The 26744-nt window shown below is 37.2% G+C and overlaps 1 protein-coding gene across 3 annotated transcripts in view; it reads right to left on the minus strand.

Annotated features, from left to right (window-relative positions):
• The window catches only part of Tango10 (transport and golgi organization 10), a 216382-nt gene that overhangs the window by 60527 nt on the left and 129111 nt on the right, over positions 1-26744 (minus strand). For all 3 annotated transcript variants that reach the window (XM_067137913.2, XM_067137911.2, XM_067137912.2), the window contains one exon: positions 18786-18922. In XM_067137913.2, coding sequence (XP_066994014.1) covers positions 18786-18922 — 137 coding nt within the window. The remainder of the gene's footprint in view (positions 1-18785; positions 18923-26744) is intronic.

Here is a 26744-nt window from a genome sequence, read left to right on the forward strand (position 1 = left end):
GTCGGCTGTAGTTTTGAATATAGATTAACTATTGAAGGATATATGGTGAAGAATCTGTAATGAAAGGAGAATAAAAAGATATGAAGTTTAGAGGAAAAAACGGCTAATTAGGCGAAATGTTATATATTCAATTACTTACATTCTCAATTTTTGCGGTATGAACTGGTTGTCTGTATGGTCTTGGAACGAGTAAGAATTGAATGTCGTGTGTTGAATCTGTGTGGAACTGAAGGAAGGGGGTGTGATGGAGGAAAGGATATGGGCGGAGCATTGAGCTTGTGCGCTATTGGCTGTTGAAGATGTGGAATTGAGGGAGAGGGGTGTAATGGAGAAGAGGAGGCGGATGGAGGGTTGAGCTTACGGGCTGCTGGCTGTGGAAGATTAGCAGGGGCGGGGACGGAGGGAGTTACCTTTAAGGGGAAGTTGGGATCTTTATTGGAAGTTCGTTTAAGATTTTTAAGGATTTTATTTAAATTTGGATTTAAAGATTGTAATAAATTGGGTAAAGGGTGAAACATGTCCCTTCAAATTTTAGTTTAATAGGATGTAAGTCCTAACTTTGTACATTCAATTGTATTGAATAGGTTGATCCTAATAAATTTTGGTAATATCTTAAATTGATGTACATTTCAATACGGACCAAATATGAAATTTGTAACATGTAAGTGGTATGTTCCGAGCTGTCAGAGGAGAGATTGCATGGAATGACATTAGTAGACGAATAAGTTTGAGTGGCGTTTATAAAAGTAGGAAAGATCACAATATGAAGATAAAGTTGGAATTCAAGAGAACAAATTGGGGCAAATATTCATTTATAGGAAGGGGAGTTAGGGATTAGAATAACTTACCAAGGAAGATGTTCAATAAACTTCCAATTTCTTTGAAATCATTTAGGAAAAGGCTAGGAAAACAACAGATAGGGAATCTGCCACCTGGGCGACTGCCCTACATGCAGATCAGTATTGATTGATTGATTGATTCATTCATTCATTCATTCATTCATTCATTCATTCATTCATTCATTCATTCATTCATTCATTCATTCATACATGATTTAGCATTACTAGCAGTTGGCATAAAGGAAGCAAAAACCTAGACATCAGAACTTCAAAGCATTGCAAATAAAATTGGCCTCAAAATATAATTTGAAAAAACAGAAATTATGAACAAAAAACCAACACAACTAAAAGAAATGCCTTTGCTGGCGAGATGTAGTGTTTACAGTGCACTATGTCTTCTGGTATGGGCTATATCAAATTTGTTACTTTCATTGACCTGTCTCAGTCTCATCCTTGGCTTTGACAATATGAAAGTGACCTGAGGTATGAGTGATGCTAGTAATACCATTGCTTATGCAGCCAGTCCCTGTTATGAATGGTGTGAAAATATCGCTCATAGGGTCGGTTGGTGCATGCATTTCAGTGGGCTTGGCAGACTGATATGTAATAACAACGGCTGGCTCGGTGAGGAAAGCAACGGGAAACTACCTCACTCCTCATTTCCCTAGTACGCCTCTTCAGTGACGCCTAGGCTATTTATGACAGCTGTTGGCAGAGCTGCAGAGGATCAAACCAGCCTTCGGGCTGAATACCCAACACACAACTAAAAGAAGTTACAGTACCATAAATGGTAATAAAATCAAAATAGTAACTCAATTTAAATATCTTGGAGAAGTAATAACACATAACCTAAATGAAAAAGTCACAATCCAAACAAAAACAAATAGATTAGCTAAAGCACACAAATTAACTTAAGATATCTACAAAAAGAAATGTCTATCAATAAATGCAAAAATAAAACACTAAAGCACAGTTACAAAACCGGAAGCTATATATGCAGCAGAAACACTTTTTCACCTGAATAACTAATCAAAGACTGACAGACTTCAGAAAATTGAAAGGAGGATTGGAAAGACCTACATCAACAAAAAAATACCAGAAAGATGGACAATGGCAGATAATACCTAACAAAGTTGTGTACAAAAGAGCTAGAACCAATTACACATACTATGCGTAAGAGGAAACTGGGATTCTTTGGACGTATCATGAGGATGCAGAATTCGAGACTTCTGAAACAACTAGTACGACACAATCTCATCTCAAAACGTATCACAACAGGATGTAAATGGATCAGAGAAGTAAGGGAGAATCTGAAAGAAATAGGCCTTATAACAGAAGACACCACAAATAAGATAAAATTGAAATCACAGCTCAAGAATACAAACCTCCACTTTACCCTTACGCGAAACAAACCAACAACACTCATATTTTCAACCGAAAAAAGGGCACAAAGATGGGAGCGTCTGAAGAAGTACTGGGAGGACCGCAAAGCCCGAACAATTCCTTCAAAGAGACCTGAACGATGGACTGACTAAAGTGATCCTATGTGGTCATAAAACAAGAAGAAGAAGAAGAAAGGTGGAACTTTAATGTTAGTATCTTTAAACTGTTCAAACTTGACAATACAGGGTAAACATGCCATATGTTACTTGCGATTTTCATTTGGAAAGCTAGGGCAAGATCAGGATCTTGTGGTACAAGGGAGTGGCTGATCCTTTGTGCAGATGTTGAAATTCGTTATGAAGGAAACTACTCTTTTACAGTGTCAAATCAGTTAATCAATTATATATATCAATCAATATATATATGGTTGTACAAGTACACAAAAGTTTACAAATAATCAAATGGAAATATCCAAATTTGACAACCATTCCACAGCACATGTTGTCACTTGGTGTAGAGTCTTCAGACCACCGTCAAATGCACAAAGTGGGCACTCCTGAACAATGTGTTGTATGGTTTAGTCCTCCACTCCACAGTTACAGGCAGCAGATATACGGAGACCCCATCTCTTTAAGGTATGACCACACCTCCCTTGAGCCATTCTAATGTGGTTCAACTTCGACAAGGTTTGGCATGGTAGTTGGAACCCATCTACCTTCTTTGTAGGATCTTCAACCAGCTGAGCATTATTGGGTGGATGTTCGTTCCAACTTTGTTGCCACTTGTAGGTCATGTCGAAAGAATTGATACCTTCTAAATCAACCCAGGGTGGCTTGCGTTATTTCAAACGTGTTGTTGGTGGATCTTGCAGGGTATCATACAACGGAGAGTTCTTATGAGAAGTGATCTTCTTGAGCAAGCTTACCTTAGCTGCTTTCCTCCTTAGATCTTGCGGAGTGACATTAGCTAGGACCGGTAGCCACTGTGTGGGAGTAGATCTAATAGTACCAGTGATAACCCTTATGGTCTCATTGAGTTGCACATCAATCTTAGTGGTATGAGCATTGTTTTCCCATACAGGGGCACAATATTCACCAGCAGAATACATAAGAGCGAGTGCAGCAGAACGTAGAGTATTAGCAACCGCACCCCAGCTGCTTCCGGCAATCTTGCGGAGTAGATTCACTCTTGAGCCAAGTTTCCTCAATAACTTGTTACACTGTTGTTTGAATGCCAAGGACCGATCCAGAGTGATTCCAAGATATATTGGATTGTAGTTATGGAGTACAAAATTTCATTCTACAAGAACATCCTCAGATGAACTGTGATTGTAGAAGTCCTTTGTTGGCACTTGAGAAAGTTTTCTGTATTTTTCAAAAATTAACTTCTCTAACAACAACTGTTGGACTGGGTCCAGGTCACTTGGAAGCAGTACAAACAATTAGTAAATAAGTTAATTTGGGCTATTTTTGTGGTGGCTACATATAAATGCAAGTTCCTTTAAAGGTGGTCAGAAATGGTAACGATGCACTGTATTATAATAGAGTAAGAAGGAGGTGCAGGTTAGAAAGGAAGTTCGGAATGGTTTTGGAAGTAAGGAGAGATTGAAGGAACTTACTAGGAAATTGAATTTAATGAGGAAGTCAGTTGAGGATATCATGATGATAAGTATAACTGACAATCATATGAAATTTAGGATTAAATGGAAGGTATATGCAGGTACTTTAAAGCAGAAACATGTTCCAGGAATGAATAATGAATAATGGGACTTACAGAAGGCAGTGATCTGCAGTATGTAAATATGGTTGGATATAAGCATAATGTGCAGGTAGACGAGGTGACTACTATTGGCAAAGTATTGAAATTCACTTATGATAAAGATATTTACAAAATGATAAACCAAGCTGAAAACTAGAAAAGGAGCTGGAATTGATACAATTTCTAATAATGTTATTTGCTATATGTCCCACTAACTACTTTTACAGTTTTTGGAGATGCCAAGGTGCCGGAATTTAGCCCCACAGGAGTTCTTTCCCGTGCCAGTAAATGTAGACATGAGGCTGACATATTTGAGCACCTTTGAATATCACCAGAATGGGCCAGGATCGAACCTGCCAAGTTGGGGTCAGAAGGCCCGAGCTTTAACTGTCTGAGCCACTCAGCCTGGCGATAAAATTTCTGGGGATGCTATAGTAGCTCCTGTGTACAAAGGAAAGGGTGATAAACATAAAGCAGATAATTAGAGGCCAGCCAACTTGACATGTGTTGCTTGGAAGCTCTGTGAAAGCATTCTTTCTGATTATATTAGACACATTTGCTAAATTACTAAATGATTTGACAGAAGGCAGTTCAGGTTTAGGAAAGGTTATTCCAGTGATCCTCAATTTGTAGGGTTCTAGCAAGATACAGCAGATACCATTTTAAATTCACGAGGTCAAATGGACGGTATCACTATTGACATCAAAGGCTTCTGATAGGGTAGATCATGGGAGACTACTGAAACAAATGACAGCTGTTAGACTAGAAAAAAAAAAAAAAAAAAGAGTGATTGAATGGGTGGCTAAATTTCTAGAAAACAGATCTCAGAGAAATACAGTAGGTGAAGCATTATCTGATCCTGTAATGATGAGAAAGAGAATGAGAACTGGAATCACAGATAAGGCATTTTGCCAATGATGTTTTGCTGTCTGTTAGGTCATCAGCCCAGAAGTTGGCTGGATTCTCAAACAGCATCACCAAAGGCTATGCAGTTATAGGAAAACCACAGTAAACAATGGCAGCACCAAAATAAGGCAGAACCATGGTGTCACTCATGTAGTGGTACTAATCACAGGTACTGTAAAAGCCAAAAGCACACACTGTCGCTACTAATCACAAACCTATTATGTACCTACACAGTGTTACTACACGCAAGTAAAAGCGACCCATGGTGTTCCCCGCGAGGTGGTACTAATTACAAGTAGTCTCATGGTTCTAATTTGATCATCTCTTGGTCGCCCCTTTTAGTTCACACTTACGACAGGCAGGGGATACCGTGTATGTATTATTCGTCTGCGTCCCCCACCCACAGGAGGTTTTGTGTTTGGTCCGCGAGAGCTATTTTATTTTGCTTAAATCCGCTGGCAAGCCGGTTAGGAACCCCCTATCCGCCACCTGGGACGCGCCATGTGGGAGTATCGCCTCTCTCCCTGCTACCCCAGCGTAATAGGTTCATGGGGAATTTCATTTAAACTGAAAGTGGGGTTAATCCTTTGATCTAAATGCATGAAAATGCTTTCATACATGTTAAGTAATTAGCCGTTACTTTCTCTATGGTGGATTAATAAATCATTGTCAATGGATGTGAATTGATGATGTAACATCTTGGGTGCCACCTGCAAAATATTTACAGGAATAATTGATTCTGTAGAGCATGAATGAACTACTCCTCCTCCTCCCAAGACGATGGTCATCAGGCTGATGAAGCTCCTAACTTGTTTCATTAAATTACCTGCTGATATTTAACTCTGAAAATAAATTTGGGTAGCATGCCAGGTTTTTCCTTACTCTGCCAATATAAGATTTACCATAAGTTTCACTACTTGAAAGTACTCGGAAATGAAACAAAACAAAACAAACACTAATAATAATCATCACGTGATGAGACCAACTAGTTTCGCCACTTAGAAAATAAACATCCACTATCTACACACTGTAAATATACACAGTCCTGAAGCCCACGTTTCAGACTGATGATATCGTACAGATAAGACGACTGCCCGTTCTTAACCTCATTTACATGAACCAAAATAGCATCATCACCGTGGAATCAATTTACTACCTATCATAACTGTACGGGGAAAAACGATCTTGCGATAATTCCTGGAGGACACACTTCTATTCTACAGCCGTTGGATGTGTGCGTGAACCGGCCTTTCAAAACTGCAATGAAACAGTTGTACACCAAATAGATGTCTCATGGTGATCACGCGTTAACACCAACCAGACGAGTGAAGAGGCCTGAAGTGGGACCAATTTGCAGCTGGATTAAGACCACATGAGCGTGCATTCCCAACAATCTAGTGTCCAAAAGCTTTAAGAAATGTGGAATTTCATATTCAGTGGACGGTAGTGAGGGCAACTATTTGTGGAAAGATGCCAGCGACGAAAGTTCCTATGGTGAAACTTCAGATGACGACGATGAACTGTGAACGATCTGACTATTGGACCGTTTTTTTTTTTTTAACGATTTATATGATGATTTTATTAATTGTATAAGCTATTTGAATTTATATTTGTGGTATATTTGAAGAAAATTAAATAGGTATGTAAGTTATTTGATTTTGATTTTTTTCAGTGTTTTGCCAGTAATCATTCTTGCTACTTTCATGTCTGTTACTTCTAACTTATGAATAAGATATTCTGAGCCCACCCAGCTTTCGCTCCCATACAGCAAAGTTGGTCTGAAAACAGACCGATGTAAAGATAGTTTCTTCTGGGAGCTGACTTCCTTCTTACAGAATACTGTTGATCGCAACTGCGAGCTCACTGCATTAGCTTTACGACACCTTGATTCAATCTCACTATATTACCATCCTGGGAGGACACACAACCTAAATACTTGAAATTATCGACCTGTTCTAGTGTTGTATCACCAATGCGACATTCAATTCTGTTTAATTCCTTACCTACTGACATCAATTTAGTCTTCGAGAGGCTAATTTTCATACCATACTCATTGCACCTATTTTCAAGTTCCAAGATATTAGACTGCAGACTTTTGGCACAATCTGCCATTAAGACCAAGTCGTCAGCATAGGCCAGACTGCTTACTAAATTTCCACCTAACTGAATCCCTCCCTGCCATTTTATACCTTACAGGAGATGATCCATGTAAACTACGAACAACAAAGGTGAAAGATTACAGCCTTGTCTAACCCCTGTAAGTACCCTGAACCAAGAACTCATTCTACCATCAATTCTCAATGAAGCCCAATTGTCAACATAAATGCCTTTGATTGATTTTAATAATCTACCTTTAATTCCATAGTCCCCCAGTATAGTGAACATCTCTTCCCTCTGTACCCTGTCATATGCTTTCTCTAGTTCTACGAAACATAAACACAGCTGCCTATTCCTCTCGTAGCATTTTTCAATTACCTGGTGCATACTGAAAATCTGATCCTGACAGCCTCTCTGTAGTCTGAAACCACACTGGTTTTCATCCAACTTCCTCTGAACCACTGATCGCACCCTCCCTTCCAAGATGCCAGTGAATACTTTGCATGGTATACTAATCAATGAGATACCTCGATAGTTGTTGCAATCCTTCTGGTTCCCTTGCTTATAGATAGGTGCAATTACTGCTTTTGTCCAATATGAAGGTACCTTACCTACACTCCATGCTAATCTTACTACTCTATGAAGCCATTTCATCCCTGCCTTCCCACTATATTTCACCATTACAGGTTTAATTTCATCTATTCCTGCTGCTTTATGACAATGGAGTTTATTTACCATCCTTTCCACTTCCTCAAGCGTAATTTCATCATTTTCCTCCTCCCCATGAGCTTGGCTGTTCGCAACACCACCGGGATGATTTTCTTTTACGTTGAGAAGATGTTCAAAATATTCCCTCCACCTCTCCTGTGATTCCCTGGGATCTATTATGAGTTCACCTGAATTACTCAAAACACTGTTCATTTCCTTTTTCCCTCCCTTCCTACAATCCTTTATTACTGTCCACAAAGGTTTCCCTGCTGCTTGACCTAGCCTTTCCAGGTTATTACCTAAGTCTTCCCACGACTTCTTTTTGGATTCAACAACTATTTGTTTCGCTCCGTTTCTTTCATCTACGTACAAATCCCTGTCTGCCTCGGCCCTTGTTTAGAGCCATTTCTGATAAGCCTTCTTTTTACGTTTACAAGCTGCTCTCACTTCATCATTCCACCAAGATGTTCTCCTTTTCCCATCTTTACACACAGTTGTTCTCAGGCATTCCCTTGCTGTTTCTACTACAGCATCCCTGTATGCCACCCATTCACTTTCGATATCCTGAACCTGCTTACTGTCTACTGTTCGAAACTTCTCACTAATCATATCCATGTACTTCTGTCTAATTTCCTCGTCCTGGTACGAACAGGTGGGAACAATGGCAGGAGGGTACTTGGAATGAGGAGATAAAGGCTAATTTAGGAATGAACTCGATGGATGAAGCTATACGCATAAACCAGCTTCGGTGGTGGGGTCATATGAGGCGAATGGAGGAGGATAGGTTACCTAGGAAAATAATGGACTGTGTTATGGAGGGTAAGAGAAGTAGAGGTAGACCAAGACGATGATGGTTAGACTCAGTTTCTAACGATTTAAAGATAAGAGGTATAGAACTAAATGAGGCCACAACACTAGTTGCAAATCGAGGATTATGGCGACGCTTAGTAAATTCACAGAGGCTTGCAGACTAAACGCTGAAAGACATAACAGTCTATAATGATAATGTATGTAACGTATGTATGTCTGTTCAGTATTTTGCCGCCTCAAATTTAGGGTGTGGGTCTTATTCGGTGGCAGGTGGTATTTGTGATTACACGGTATATTTACTGTGAGGTATTCATCCTCCCTTTGGTAATAGATTCATATGATAGCCTTATGCTACAATTATTAACCACCGTCTTTATCTTATTTACTTAGTTTGTCACCCGCTACCATATCAATACCTGTAACTGGGATTTACTGTATTGAATGTTGGATATAAGCCCCAGTGTGTGTTGCATGGTGACGTTTCATCTAACGAGAGCATGAAATCGTCTAAATTAAAACATCTCTAAATCATGCATGGCAGTGCAGCTGACAAGCCAATTGACTACTTACGCAATAAACTTGCTGAACTTCATGAAATAAACAGTGTTACGGGAGGCAAGAAAATGTAGTTTTCCTATTAGTTGCAAAACATGGAAAACCACATACTACTGAAGAGAAGCTGCTACTGCTACTACTTGCAGCAAAACTGATAGTAAATACTGTACTTGGTGAAACGTACTCAAAACAGTTGGATGTTATATTGTTGTGTGATAACATTATCAAGCGAAGAATAGAAGACATGGGAGCAAATGTGTGATATACATTGCTGGAACAAGTAAAACCTGGTTAAAGCTATGCTTTTCAGCTCGACAAACACACTGGTATTTCTAACAATGCAAACTTCCATTCAATAGAAATTTGAAAACATGATCCACAAGGATTTGCTATTTTATTCAATCTTACCCATGCACACGTATGCCAGAGTATCTTTATGGTCCTCAGCATACTCATGATTTAAAATGGACTTAACTGGGAGTAATGTGCTGGATTAACTACCAATGATGCTAGGACCTTATCTGAAAAATATAAAAAGGTGTAATTGCAGGCATGAAGAATTTCGCCCCTCGTGTAACATGGACACATTTTTGCATCCGCCATGAAGAACTAACAACTCACAACTGGTCCCCAAACTGGATGATGTGTTAAAAGAAGCTGTGAAAGTTATTAATTTGATCTAAATTCTACATTATTTTTGGAGGTTAGGTGGATATTGAAAGGCAAAATGTTGACATGCTTGTTTTAACTGAGAGACGATGCTAGGCTATTTCTTCTTGATGGAATATGCAACTTCTAAAACACCTTCAATGATTTCTCATGGCTTGTAGGACTTGCTTATTTAGCAGATATATTCAGTCACTTGAATGAACTGATACAAGTATGCAAGGAACGCAAGTAACACTATTCACAAAATACCAAAGATGGAGCAGGAAAGAAAATGAATCTATGAGCATGGCGAATCAGCAAAACCAAATTCGTTTCTTTACCAACACTTCATGATTTCCTGTCTGCAAGTGAACAAATGCTATCAGACAGTGTAAGTGAGGTAAGGGTGAATTGCAAGGATCCACGCTCAGACAATATTTTCCACCCCTCGTTGAGAAAATCTCATGGATCAAAAATACCTTAAGGGAAAATGAACATTAACTGCCCTCCCTTGAGGAAGATCAACTAGCCGATGTATCTTTGATTCTTCTTTGAAGACCCTGTATCATAACTTCAATCTCTGATCGATTTCTGGATCCATCCATGTCCCCTATACCCTGCCATTTCTATAAAAGCAATATGGCTTTCACTGCATTTCATGGCGTATGTGAGTGTACTTTTTATGCTCTCACATGAACGAAAATGAGTATAGAAACAGAGCTAATATAAAGTCTGACCTTCGACTTCAAGTGACTACGCTTGAACCAGGCCTATAACGCTTGCCCTTTGGAAAATAGCACCATCTGTCCCACTGATCCAACAACTGAACCAAGTGAATTTTCTCATTAAATTTCCAGATCCTGACTGTTGTAATTATTAGCCAAATGCCACATTGTTTTATAATTTTTATGCATTTAGGAAGTATGTTTGTGTAAATGACGTTAAATTAAATTTTACAGTTTTAAGGAAAGTAAATAGTAGGCCTATATTATATGAGAAATTAAACATGGTAACATGAAAAAATTCTGCATTAAATCTTCCACTAATACTTCCAACTATCTTTCTTCACCTTTTTCTTACCTCTCTTCATATCTTTATCACAATACCTGATCTGGCTCCTCTCTTACCATACCTGTAAACCGCACTGCTGCTTAAAACTGCTCCTTTATAATCTCTGTGTCCAGAGCATGGAATTTGCTACCTGCGAACACTAGGGACAATCCCTCTCATCACAAGTTTAAAGTGGCGTGCCGCGAGTATTTGTTGAGTAGATCCTGCTGACTTGCTGGATAATTGTTGAGTGAATGAAAGAATGAATGGGATGAATGAATGGATTATTGCAGTGTATTTTAAAATTAAGGATTCTTTTATTGTCATTTTTAATATTATTACTATTGTTTTTGATATTAATATTATTTGTTTTATTTGTATTTGTACGTACTGTATAAGTTATGTACATGTATACTCTTCTAGTGGTTAAGTGTAAGAGAGGGCCTTGAGCCCTAACTTCGCCACCAATAAAGGCATTATCTATCTATCTATCTATCTATCTATCTATCTATCTATCTATCTATCTATCTGTGGGTAGGGGATCCTTGGGACATGGATGGGATATGCTGCAGAGTCCTCAGATACAAAAGGTTTGGGAAACCCTGAGCTATAGTAAAATTTTGTTTTTTAAATAGATTGGCAATTTGGAAATTCTTTGTTATTGTACCAGGGGTACACCTTCTCCAGCCAGTTAAACTGCGAGCCTTCTATAAGGCCATCTAGGTTATCTAACTTAAACTGATGTTATGTAAGTTACTTGGGTTTTTAACTGTTAGATGTCTCTACCATCGGTCTAAGTGCCCCCTCTGGTGGGATCAACGATATTTCATTCTTAAGGAAAATTCTTTTTTAACCATTCGCTAACCTTATTTTTTAAAGATTGTTTTGTTCATGTATCGAAGTTGTCTACACTGCTGCTGCTTACTTCTTCAATAGCTATCAACCAATCAGAAATTTGTAAATATTTTTGCTAGCCAATTAAAATTGGGGGGTGTGTACTGAAATTCAGCCTATCTGTAAAGAGTTCTGGAAACATCTTGAAATAGTATTAAAGCTGGGCACTTTAGAGCCATATCGTCATCTTCATCGCTCCAGTTTAGCGAGTGTGGCGTGTTCTTCGGGGGTAGGAGCCGCAGCTGGCGTTCGGAAGGCCCAACAACTCAAGGTAATGGCAGAATTTCCATAACACGTGATAACTCTGGCAAACAGCTTGAGGGGAAGGTTTCAAACCTCTTATTTTTATGTAAATTTCTAATCCTGGTGATTTAAATGTAGAATTTTCAGCCAGTCTGAGGACTCTGTTCTATTCCCCATTAGGAAATATGTAATGTAAGGGAACAAAGAGTTGATTCCTCTGTTGATTCCCATTCAACTTGGTATGGGGTGACTAAAGTTCCTAATTATCTAAAATGCTTAACACTCTTTTGGAATTTAATGCTTCTCATTTAGTCACCCTGGCGTAGAATAGGCTTAGCCTCTGTATGTTTGGGCCATAAGCCCAATTAGGGTTTTAAAATATTCTAGAAGGGGTGCAATTGTTTTGCCTCCTAACCTTTTGTTTATGGGCAATCATGTTCAACCTTTTTCTTTTTACATTAAGGCCATTTAGTATGGTACTCTTTGCCCCTGTTTATGTTTCTGGAACAGAAAGTGAAAAACTGTTGAGCAGAAGATAAGCCCGAACCAGGTCTGCGTGACTATAAATAACCTATTTGAAGATTGTCATGTATAACCTTGTGCCCTGTAAGAAACATATGCCTCTGAGAGGCTGGACTTTATTAACTTTTGGAGCTCAGACTCTTAGGCTATGTAAATTAGTGGAGCAAACATGCTCTTATAAAACAGTGTACCTGTTCAGGGCTATAATGCACATCCCCTTATATATTATCATGTTGATAATTCTCTCAAGTTTTGTACCTGTTGGAGCTGACAAACTCATAAGTTATTGTTCATTCAGATCTTGTATTTATCAAATTTTAACCCGACAGCGTGGAGCGACGTGTAGAACACATCACGCAGTAGCCATCTGCTGCTGTGGAATGACGTGTCTGTTACGCATTGAGCCACATCTGCATTATCATTCCATCTCCTGAGTTTGTTTCGAACTATGTCTGAGGTCTATTCACAGCCATCTAGATAAAGCTTCATTCATTCGTTTCATGTAACTATGGATCCATTATAACGATTTTTCACAAAGTTATAGATGTGTAAAATTCATCGACTATTCGCTCGTGTAGATTTCTCGCAATGGCGTCGGTAAACAAGGATAATTTTTCTAGCGATGCTATACAAGGCATGTTAAGCGTGTGTTTTAGTGATTCTGAGGATAGTTATAATTTTAGCGATGATTCTGATGACAGTGATGTTGATATTGCCAAATTAGACCGTGGTGAGGCTGAAATAATACAGAAGAGACTGCTGTTTCCGACACTATTTGTGCTAGATGTGTTAGCGTATTTTTATTGGGATGACATAGATAAATACGTAAGAAAAGCATTTTATAAGGTTTTTTCACCCCAAGGTTTAGCTCTAAATGTTGTGCAACCAGTAAAGGCTTTACAAACTTTTTTTTTCAGTTGAATTTTTCCAGCTGAGTGTAACATTAACGAATCGCTACACTTAGCGTTACATGAAGTCCCGACGAATGTTATTTCCATTTCGATCTAGGTTAAGGGTATTCATTCCAGTCAATGAAAAATGAGATGTATGTTATCTTAGCCCTCTTCATGTTGATGGGAATAGTACAGAAATTAAATTTTAGGTCTTACCTCTCGAAAAATTGTACCATTGCCACACCCCTATTTGATTCATATCCTTAGACAAACTTGAATCCATATGCAAATTACCTCACTTCAATGATGAGACTAAAAACACACTATATATGGTGGACTGAAAAGCTATTTCCAATATACTCAAAATTGGTTGGAAATTAACAGAGATATGGTATCATAAAACATTTTGGTGCACAGGTATGCTAGCCTTTCAATGCCCAATAAAAGCTCCTCCTGCATCCAGGGAAGGCTAGAGTTTTAAATGCTCCAGCTCAGAAGGGTTAAATTTTTTTTAAAGAAAGGAAAGAAAATAAAATTTGGAATTACGTTGTGTTAACTTATGCTCTAGTTAATTCCTTGTCCGCCCATTCACCCCAGCAGCTTCTTACACCTCTGTGACCCACGAAATTTCCTTAACAGTTATTATAGGTGAAAGTGAGGTATTTCTTTTGCTTTTTGGTTCTTTAGCAAGGGAAGTGGAGGGTGTACTTTTCAATTTATGAATAATATTTATGTTGTCAACAAATTATTTATCATAACTATTACTGAGTGTAATATTGTATATACTGTTAATTGGTTGACAGAGGAATGTTAAGAGCTCTATATATTAAGCCGTAAAAAATTGCTATTCCTGTTATGGGTTTTAAAAAACCCTTAATGTAATGGGTAGAGCTGACAATCAGTGCAACACAGCTCTGGCCAGGTCTACAGCCTGCTTGCTGTGGGATGAGAAGATGGTCTATGAAGACTCTTAAAGAAACTCAACAGAGACCAGACTATGACGAACATCCACTCATATGTTACACCTAATCAAATTGCCCATCAGCTTCTGATGAACGGCGAAAGGACAAAGTCAGCATATTTATAACAAAGACTACAATGAAAAGCAACTGATCTCACAGAGAAATTCAACATCAGTGAACTGGAAAATGTTATAAACAAATATAAATATGGAAAAGTTGCCATGTGGCAAGTAAAGAATGTTTTGTAACGTTTCATAAAATGGTCGTGGAGGTCTCACATTCCAAAAACTGAAAAAAAGCATACAACATAGTATTTTTAAACTTTGGAAGATGATGTCATCCCAAGAACTACAAACCTATATCCCTCTCTGTCACCTATTTAAAATCTTGTCCACCTCCATAGCGCAATGGTTAGCACTATTAACTGCCATCCTCAGATGCCCAGATTCAACTCCTGGTACTGCCACAAATTTAAGAATGACAGGGGAGTAGTATGTGGTTAGAATGGTACAAGTAGCTCACCTCCATTTTGGGAGTGCGCCTGAAAGGAACTGCACCACCTCAGGACGAGGACACGAGTTACCTTATTTAAGAACTTTGAAAGGATATTGCTCAATGGACTGTAAATTTTAGACAATATTAATCTTCACACACAATGTCATTTTCATAGATGAGGACTCTCCTCATTCAGGTGAGTTGGATGGTCCCATCTCATGAACGTTAAAATAGTCAAATTTAGGGTCCTGTATAACTGAAACTTCTACCCGTTGTCTGGGTAATCACTCCATAGACTGGTTTGATTTAGCTCTCCATGCCACCCCATCCTGTGCTAACCTTTTCATTTCTACGTAACTATTGCATCCTACATCTGCTCTAATCTGCTTGTCATATTTATACCTTGGTCTAACCCTACCGTTCTTACTGCCTACACTTCCTTCAAAAACCAACTGAACAAGTCCTGGGTGTCTAAAGATGTGTCCTATCATTCTATCTCTTCTTGTCAAATTCAGCCGAATCAATCTCCTATCACCAATTCGATTCAGTGTCACTTCATTCGTGATTCGATCTATCCATCTCACCTTCAGCATTCTTTTGTAACACGACATTTCAAAAGCTACTGTTCTCTTTCTTTCTGAGCTAGTTATTATCAATGTTTCACTTCCTTATAATGCCACGCCCCAGATGAAAGTCTTCAGAAACATCTTTCTAATTTCTATATCAATGTTTGAAGTGAGCAAATTTATTTTCTTAAGAAAGCTCATCCTTGCTTGTGCTAGTCTGCATTTTATGTCCTCCTTACATCTGCCATCATAAGTTATTTTACTACCCAAGTAACCATATTCATCTACTTCCTTTAAGACTTCATTTCCTAATCTAATATTTCCTGCATCGCCTGCCTTCGTTCGACTGCACTCCATTACATTTGTTTTGGACTTATTTTTCATCTTGTATTCCTTACCCAAGACTTCGTCCATACCATTCAGCAACTTCAAGATCTTCTGCAGTCTCAGATAAAATAACAATATCACCGGCAAATCTCAAGGTTTTGATTTCCTCTCCTTGGATTGTGATTCCTTTTCCAAACTCCTCTTTGATTTCCTTTACTGTCTGTTCTTGGTCCAATCAACATTATCGAATGCCTTTTCTAGATCTACGAATGCCATGTACGTGAGCTTGTCCTCCTGAATTCGATCCTCTAAGATCAGACGTAAAGTCAGGATTGCTTCACGTGTTCCTACAATTCTTTTGAAGCCAAACTTATCTTCTCCCAACTCAATTTCAACTTGTCTTTCCATTCTTCTGTAAATAATACGTGTTAAAATTTTGCAGGCACGAGATACTAAACTAATGGTGTGGGAGTTTTCACACTTGTCAGCACCGGCTTTCTTGGGATTAGGTATAACAACATTGTTGCAAGTAATCAACTTCATTTTCCGTATCAAAATTTAATCATTAAATTTTACAATATTTAAAATTCTTCCACCGTTTTGATACTTTTTTTTTTTGCCTTTTGGCAAATTTTTTTTAATTTGTCAACAGTACATGTTTCGTTCCTTATTTAGGAACATCCTCAGCTGTTATTGTAGCTTAGGTGAATTGCTAAGATTTAAAATACATTAATTTAAAGTTTTAAAACTTTTAACCGCAAACAGATTTTTTTAATGTAACAAAATGAAATTTTTAACAACTATTCAAATGAATAGACATAGTTTTTAAGCTGACCAACCATGTAATCATCCGCTCTCACATTATTAACACACTAACCCCTACATTGTTTTTAATATCATTTAATTTAATTGGTATTTTCAGTAGTTTTTAAATGAATCAATGTACCGTACCTGCAAATTAATGTATTTTAAATCTTAGCAATTCACCTAAGCTACAATAACAGCTGAGGATGTTCCTAAATAAGGAACGACACATGTACTGTTGATAAATAAAAAAAATTTGCCAAAAGGCAAAAAAAGTATCAAAACGGTGGAAGAATTTTAAATATTGTTTAATAACAACATTGTGCCGAAAATCGGTTGGTACTTCTCCTGTCTCATACATATTATACACGAAATGGAATTACCTTGCCATGCTGGTTTCTCCTAAGGTAGTCAGTAATTCAGAGGGAATTTCATCAATTCCAGGTGCCTTGTTGCTATTTAGGTCTCTCACAGCTCTGTCAAACTCTGATCTCAAAATTGGGTCTCCCATTTCATCAGCATCAACAGCCTTTTCTTGTTCCAGAACCAAATCATCTACGTTTTTACCTTGATACAACTGTTGGATATGTTCCTGCCATCTTTCCGCTTTGTCTTCCTTCCCTAGAAGTAGCTTTCCATCGGAGTTCTTAATATTCATACACCTAGATTTCCTTTCTCCAAACATTTCCTTGATTTTCCCATATACACCATCTACCTTTCCTAGGACCATACAACCTTCGACATCCTTGCACTTCTCCTTCATCCATTCTTCCTTGACTTCCTGGAACTTATGGAACTAATAAATATATACAGCTGCTTTATGTATTCCCTGCAAGTTTACATTACCAGAATTATGTCATTTTTATGGTTTGAATAAGATTAACCCACTGAACCCTGCATATTTGTTGGATTGAAACTGCATTGGAACTGGGATTATTTTAGAGGAAATATATAGTGTCACTTCATATCATGAGAAACTTCTTACCTACAAGACCATTAAAGATTTAAATATACATGAAAATAAATGGCTTTCATACCATGAACTGCGGAACAAGGAATAGATTAAAAATATTTTATTTTATCAACATCGAGGGTCTGTACTCAGTCCGCCTGCTGAGCTGTAACACAGTCTTCTCCTTTCACTTCCTCTTCGATTTTCACATCTATTTGTTCTTCAGGAGCATTGCTCACACTACTACTAATATTACTACTAAGTTCATTGAAAAAAATGACATTCCTTTCTAAAAGGGGTTATATATCTGTAAATTTCAGTTCTTTACTGGCAGCCATCTTGTTTACAAGCGAATCTCAAAGTCTAGAGATAGCCCACTTCAAACTAATATTACCAAGCACACTATCGATATATACTAGCAAAGAGTATACAACATTGCAAGGAAAGAGTCACTACACAAATCACAAATGCAACTCACTCTGCCATCTCTTGAGCAAAAGTTGAATTACATAGTAAAGTGAGACAACAGAACAGTTCTGTGGTCCAGCATTTGGTCCACCAAGACGAAGCACGGAATGGTTCCGTGGCTCAGGCCCAATGAGTTAATGATTCTCTCCTACTTAAAGCCATTCCTGTAATGTGACACAGTGGCTGCATGTTGCATTATTCACATGTGTCCTGGCACATTTGGCAATTTTTGCAGGTTGCCATGTAGCAATTCCTTTCCTGCTTTCTAGGAGTCACATTTTCGTCCTCTTCAATGTTAAAACAATCCATGACTTATCACCCATTGTACCTTACACATTCACTGGCTAAATACAGTACTACAATTTAACTCAATCATCAAAAATTCCAATAAATGCAACAGTAGTACACCTATTCAAACATTATTCCAACCAAAAACATTTAAAATGAGTTAGCGTATTGTTGGCTTGTTTAATCATGCTATCCCATTCACTGCTGTAGGTAATTTATAACTTCATTTACTGGTACGCTACAGAGAAGAGAGGATGAGGAAGAAAGAGGACAGTATTTACTGTACCCCAGAAAAGAAAAACTACAGTACTATTTGAATGGCCCGATGCGAAAAAGGTCAATTTTATTACCGTACGTACGTCTCAGGGATGAACAAGGTATCTGGAGCAGTTATGACTGGCTGTTTCATTCAAGTCAGTTTGTGAAATGTGTCTGACCACTGACTGTGAAGTCAGGTGACTGCTTAAAGAAGGGGATACAGTTTTATGGGAAAATTAAACAGTTCCAGAGAAAACTGGCCGTTTATTGAGATAACCACTACATAAAGATGACTGTATGGGTGGTTTTCTCTGTAATTAATATTATTATGAACCTTTCCATATCTTAAATTCACTTACTTGTAAAGAGCCATTTCATTGTGTACCACAAGGTCATTCTGTTGTAGAAGGCTGGCTAAAACTTCAGCTTCGAAGTTACAAAAATCAGGTGTGTCTGCTACCAATTCAAAATTCCACTTGACAAAATTCTGACAAGCCTGGAAAAGAGGGAGAAAAATACTATAAATCTACATAAGAAACATTGCTAAGTAGACGCTCATTTGCTGATGCCTATTTTACCATGAAAATGTTAGTAGAAAAATGCAGGAAATTCAACTTGGAACATTTTTTTACAAGTTGCTTTACGTTGCACCGACACATATAGGTCTAAAGGCGACACATATAGGTCTAAAGGCGATGACGGGACAAGAAAGGGCTAGGAGTGGGAAAGAAGTGGCCGTGGCCTTAATATTAAGATACAGCCCCTGCATTTTCCTGGTGTGAAAATGGAAAACCATGGAAAACCATCTTCAGAGCTGCCAACAGTGGGGTTCGAATCCACTAACTCCCGAATACTGGATATCAACTTGGAAACTCACACAGCATTTATTGATTTTTCAGAAAGCCTTTGACCTAGTTGACAGAAACAGAATTCTCAATATCGTAGCAAAAGATAATGTCTCACAACAATTAACTCATTCCAGTCTAACTGCGAGCACAGCTCGTAACAGCCATAATGACTTTAGCACCGCGCTGCAAGCATAGCCCATAGTAAGGTTTGACAATTCGCTAAAAACTGAGAACGAGCTATGCATGCATTCTGGTGGCTACATTGTGTTTCGTATTAGTTACGAGAATATTTTAACAGATGGCAGTATTATCTAAGTTACAGAATTTACCATAATTTTGACAAGTATGCATCAGTAGATGTTGTCACTCAACGTGCTCTAAAATATGGCTTCTCACAGCAAACAAGTGATATTTTTCATATTTTATGTAATTGTAATCCCTCATATCTAGAAAAAACAGAAAACTTTAATAGTATGTAGACATTCTTACATATTCACAACACAAATATGAAATGTGCAGCAACATGTGTACGGCTGCAGAACAAATTACAATCATAATGAAATTTAAGTTGTTTTGAATTCATATTCGGATACCAATAATATTTCCATTTGTGCATAAAATTATACTTGCATACCTTCAATATAATCCTCACTCCGAGTATCTTCGCTAACATCACGTTTCAGCCACTACCATCACATAAAAATATATATACAAAATTTCATTAATAATGTTATTACGAAAGGGAAAACAATACTGAGATTTAAATGGAAAACGGGCTCCTCACAAATTTACAAATAAGAATGGTCAAAGACTTGTTGAATTACGCAGAGAATACCACCTCATTTCCAAATCCACATACTTCAAAAGGAGACCGAACAAACTTAAGACTTGGAAACTCCTTGACTAAAGAAAAGGGGAATGGCAGCTGGATCATGTGTGTATGGACAAATCCTTTCATAGAGAAATTTACAATGTTAAAGTGCTAAGAGGAACAGACACCAATTCACACCACTACATAGTCAAAATCAAAATTAAATTCACACCATTAAAGAAGAAATCAAAAAACAATAAAGGAAAAAGGAATTATGATCGACACCAATTAATCAGAAATGACAAATATCAAGAAGTCACATAGACCATAAAATTAACAGATGATTTAGAAGAACTATACCCATTCTCGAAAAACAGGCTGAAAATTTAGCCCCCTTAAATCCACGGAAAAGACATGCTTGGTGGACACCAGAATGTGACAAATGTCATGAAGAAAGACACCAGGCATGGTTAAAATTTCAAACTCACAAAACAGAAGAAAATGCCATCAACCTCAAAAGTATTAGGAAAAATTCCCCCAAAATAGTGGAAAAATTAAGAGAATTTCGGAGAGATATAATCACCTCAATAGAAGAAAACTATCATAAAATCAATTCTAGAGATTACTATAAAATCTTTGGTAGACAATTAAAGAAATTCAACCCCCTACATTAATGTTGAAAAGTTAAAATGGAAAAATGGCGCACAGTAATAAGGAAAATGCCGAAATTATGGCAAAACCCTTCAATAAACTGTTGAACTGTGAAGAGCTCGAAGAACTTTTAAAAATTAACATACAGTAGACACCACAGTAAACACCAAACCTGAATACCTAAACCCAACATTCCAAGAGATGGAAACAGCAGCTGAGGAGATGAAAAACTACAAGGTATGTGAAGAAGGTGGAGTTTTTGCAGAAATGTGGAAATATGCCAGTGAAACAGTTCGAATCTCCCTGCACATGGCTCTATCGAAAGTATGGACAACAGAACATTTTCCCGAACAATGGACAACAGCTGTCATCTGTAACTTCCTAAACTGTCTGACTACTTTTACAAACATATTAATCTGCATTTTACTTGAAAAATCTGAATATCTGAATTTAAAATGGATATGAAAATTAACATTCATTAAATAAAATACACACTTGTTGAACCTTGTACTCACACTTACTTGTTACCTGCTTACTTACACATACATTATTTGAAGGGCGCCAGCTGCCACTCAGTGCAGCAATAATAAAATGAGACTCTTGACTATCTCTAGGGTGTGGGGTAATAAGCTTACTTTTGACAACATATCATATAAGTTCTGGGAAAAGGAGATTGGCGTTCGGTTTCCCCATTAATTTTGAGGTTAAGATATTTTACTGTCAATGAAATAAAACTATGAATTCGTTTGATAGAACAATATATATTCTTTAAATAATATATAAAAAATAGTGAGTCTTGTTGCGATAAAACAGATGAGAATATGAAATTATGACATTGCAACTGAAAGAAACTAGGCATGAATTTGAATTCTTCTTGACCGGACATTTAACAATTTATACGAAATATTTCCCTCACTGATTCACTTGACTGTACCTTCAACACTTTTAGTGTAATTACGACGTATTCCTTTGATCTGGTGTTTACTGTAGATGTGTCACGCCTAACTTGGTGATACATCCTTGTGACTGCCTCTTCTCCATATCATCTGACTTCTTTGTAAGTCAATATGGTATTACCTCTTGGCAGGTCCAGGGTTGCCCTCTCTGACTTCATGGTAAGCCCTTGCGTCCGTGTCTTCCACTAAGTGACGGACCAACTAACTTTTGGCCTCACTCTCTCAATGACCAATAATTAATGGCTCCCTGAGTCTTCTCCATCTCTCGTTCACACTTGTTGACTGACCGACTAAGGCCTCTTGATCTAGTAGACTTCTTCACTGTACTGCATCCGTATAACTAATGACTGACGCTACAATATGCACCCACCTTTTATATAGACGTTGGTTGACACAGCTACGTAATCTCCAGAAATAACAATGACATACTCCCACAACGCGGCAAATATTACATACAGTTGTGAAACCGCCGCCGGCTCCTTGGGTTTCTCAAAGACAGTGAGCTCAGTCCTAACTAAATACGATGACGTAGCCATGGCTTGGCGATATCTTGGCAGAATCGCCAGTGGTATAGCAATATAACAACGTCACTTCCACATCTGATACATCGAAACTCTCACTGTACAAGTATTGAGTGTTATTCTACACATACGCATATATGTATACATCTAAGTACAATCTTGCAAGCAACAGGCAATTGCAAAATCGAATTGAATAAAACGGATAATTACAATAATAGTAACAATATCACAGATAACATAATAATACGGACATAATAATAATAATAATAATAATAATAATAATAATAATAATAATAATAATACAGATAATAATAAAAATACAGATATCATCTTGTAACGGGATTTGAACTGTTACAATTCGCCTCCCTCATAAATAAATCAAAGAACAAAGAATCGATTGATTTATGAACAACATAATAGAAATATAACACTGACACATATAAACACTTTAAATGAGTATACAACAATAATTTTCTTTTTCAGCATCCATACATTTTATAATACATCACATATATGAGAATTTTTCTCGCACATTGCCATCGTAGATAACTGTTCAGTGTCCCATTCTCTTTTTCTCTCATACAAATCACAAGAGTATAGCACTTGATTAAATACATACAAATAATTTTAATTGATTATACTACATTCTTCTTTTTTTTAACATATCAAAACATTTTGTGAAAATTCACTTATATGAGAACTTTTCTTGCATATTGTTATCGCAGATAACTGTCCAATGTCCTGTTCTCCATTTTTTTGTCACACAGAACATGACAATGTAGCACTTATTCTTCCAATACACCAATACGACACTTGGTTCACACGCAAATCGCAGATGTTAGTTTTATTTTGCCAGTTTCTTACAAAAATTAATCATCTTATTATTATCTCAACAAATCTCACGTGAAGTACTTCTTTACATTCATAATACTATAAATACCGACAATATCCCCTTCCTGATCTTTTAAAGAATATGCACACTTCCCGCTACGGTTCACAACAGTGAAATACCCCTGATACAAAAGAATAACTTCAAGATATTTCCCGCCTCTGCAGATGATGAAATGGAATTCTGAGTAGCACTCTGTCACTCAAATGAATCAATTTTGCCCTTATTAACTTATATATCTCAATAAATCACATCCCCCTTGGCAACAATATTTAAAGAATCAATAATATGGCTACAAGATGGTTCAATTCTACCGTAATCCAGTATAATGTTTATTTGTTCTTAGACTCCACTAGCACATTTAAGTTGAATGGGGTACTTACCTCCCACAAATGATGAATGGTCATGTACTACAAATTTATGTTCATATACGTGTTCTTCCTCACTTAACCACTAAATACATCTCGATGCTTACCTAACATCGAACACAATTACTCCTCCTGTAATTCACTCAAATTACCTCACGTCACTGCCTCATACCGACTATCCCTCGGATACTGGTCGTACAGGCACGTTACACACCCAACAAAACATTTCCTCTCACTAGGAACAACTTCACTTACCTCCCATATATTTCAAAGAACACACGTCACCAACACACTTACCTCAGACCATCATAATTAACACGTACTTCTTTGCTAGTTTCCTCCCAGAACAAACACACACTACCTAAATTAAAGTCTACTCTACTTCCATAATTTGCAACCAAGTCAGCTCCTAAAACAACTGAATACACAAGTTTTGGTACAACAAGGCATGGTTGAAAGTTACAATCATCTTCTATCGTGATTACTACCGCTATCACCTTATTTACTCACTGTGACTTACCCAACGGCTGTTATAAAATATTGCCTTCTTCAGATCACAATTTCCATCATCGGAGTTACTACTTCACTACTGACAGTATATTCCCAGTATTACAAGTACTTACATCACTTAACAGAACACTTCTTACGTCTAACTTACTGCTACCATTAATTACTTCATGATCTACGACTACGTCATTACTTAAATATCTCACTTAACATTACTTAGGTCACAATCACACTATACTCTTAAATCTACTTTCACTACATAACTTCTTATACTAAATACTGGTTCATCTACTACCTTCAGCCTGTCTACTTAACTTACCCGATTCCCTGTGAATCTGAAATACTCTGGCTCGATAAAGACACCTGGATAACATTCATATTAAGACCATCATAGTCTCTCTGATAACTCAAACCCGTACGCCTCCCATCTTCCGATTCTCTCTCGTTACTCTTCTGACCACTCTCACCATCAACACAACTATTAATCCTCTGCGGATCATGATCACCCCCTCTCCTCTGATACACGGCTAACATTTTCCCCTCTCTCTCTACTATACTACTTTCCCCAGCTATCATGCGCTCTCTCTCTCTCGCTCACACCCTTCCACACATTCCTTCCAAAGCTTGTCAATGAACTCTTTAATCTCTCCTAAATTAGACATATTATCCCAGTACACTCGAAACCATATTTTACTTTCACCGATAAAAACATTAGACAAAATTTCCAGCACGTATTCCCATTCAATAATATTATTCCTCAACTTACTTGCAAATCTTTTCTCAACTATTTTCACAAACTCTATAGGATTAAACTGTTTTCCAGAAAACTTGGTTAAATCACGATCCCTACTGAACAAACCACTCGCTATTACCACTTCTCTCGCCGTCTCACCTCTACCTTTCTGCCGTATCACTCCCTGGCAGTTCACAACTTCTTCTTCTTCTTCTTCCGCTGCTCTCTCAGCATTCTCTTCCACTATTCTCACGTCTTCCTGCAATTCTTCCTCTCTCTTTCTCACCTGCTGCGATAGCGTTTCCTGTTCGTTCCGCAGTTCACCGACTTCCACAAGTTTGCTTTCAATTTGTTCAATTCTACTAATCTGTCCCTCGTATCTTCCCTAACTGCATTGTAAATTTTGTCCAATCTTTTCTCGACTACCTCATGAATTTCTTCCCGATTACTCGAAATTTTATTACTTAACAGTACGATCTTGTTTGTACATGTTCCTTTGACATGCTCAATTTGAGTATGAAAACCGCTCCGACTCAACTCCCTTTCTCCTCTAAGGTCAACACACACTTTATTAAACTTATTTTCTAACTTGTATATTTGACCAGTTACCTCTACTATCTTAGTATCTATTTTAGAATTTAGAGATTCACTTAACCTATCTAATTTATCATTAATCGCATTAAAACGTTTGTTACAACTACCAATCATTTCTTCCATCTGTTTATTATTATTTTCATTACTAATACCAATCATTTCTTCCATTTTATTACTTATCTCTTTCTTACTATTTTCGTTACTACTAATTATTTGTTCCATTTTACTACTTAGAGAGTTAATCTGTTTATTACAATTTTCATTACTATTGTCAATTAATTCTTTCATCTCTTATTATTTTCATTACTAATACCAATCATTTCTTCCATTTTATTACTTAGAGAGTTAATCTGTTTATTACAATTTTCATTATTAGTACTAATTAATTCTTTCATTTCTTCCTTACTATTTTCGTTACTACTAATTATTTGTTCCATTTTACTACTTAGAGAGCTAATCTGTTTATTGCAATTATCATTATTAGTACTAATTAATTCTTTCATCTCTTTCTGACTTTCATTACTACTAATTATTGTGGCCATCAGCAAGGAAAATTGATCTTGGTTCATCCCCCCTGGGACTTCTTCTGAGTTTCTGCGTGCTTCTCAATTTCTGCCCTTTCCTGAATTACATCAGAAATTTCCATCGTAGTCACCTGTTCCCTACTCTGAATTTCACCTTGGATGTCCGCAGAAGCAATGACCTCGTCGTCACATGACTTGTTATTGTCTTCCTTGTCCATCTTTGGTTCACTAGTGATAGTACGCGATCTCAAATTAATTTCCCTCTTCAAATCCCTTGACATATCCCCAAAATACAAATATATATCACAAAGTTACACTCCTAACATTTACCGGTAATCATTCCGTTGGCTTAAATTTGCATACTACTCCCAAAATGAACCTATGATATGCTGTCATTCAGACCAAGTTCTGAATTTATTCGTGTCCCACGTTGCGTCGACACTTTGTAACTTCCTAAACTGTCTGACTACTATTACAAACATATTAATCTGCATTTTACTTGAAAAATCTGAATATCTGCATTTAAAATGGAAATTATGAAAATTAACATTCATTAAATAAAATACACACTTGTTGAACCTTGTACTCACACTTACTTGTTACCTGCTTACTTACACATACATTATTTGAAGGGCGCCAGCTGCCACTCAGTGCAGCAATAATAAAATGAGACTCTTGACTATCTCTAGGGTGTGGGGTAATAAGCTTACTTTTGACAACATACCATATAAGTTCTGGGAAAAGGAGATTGGCGTTCGGTTTCCCCATTAATTTTGAGGTTAAGATATTTTACTGTCAATGAAATAAAACTATGAATTCGTTTGATAGAACAATATATATTCTTTAAATAATATATAAAAAATAGTGTCTTGTTGCGATAAAACGGATGAGAATATGAAATTATGACATTGCAACT

The sequence above is a fragment of the Anabrus simplex genome, chromosome 1 (assembly GCF_040414725.1).
Source record: "Anabrus simplex isolate iqAnaSimp1 chromosome 1, ASM4041472v1, whole genome shotgun sequence".
Classification (NCBI taxonomy): Eukaryota; Metazoa; Arthropoda; class Insecta; order Orthoptera; family Tettigoniidae; genus Anabrus; species Anabrus simplex.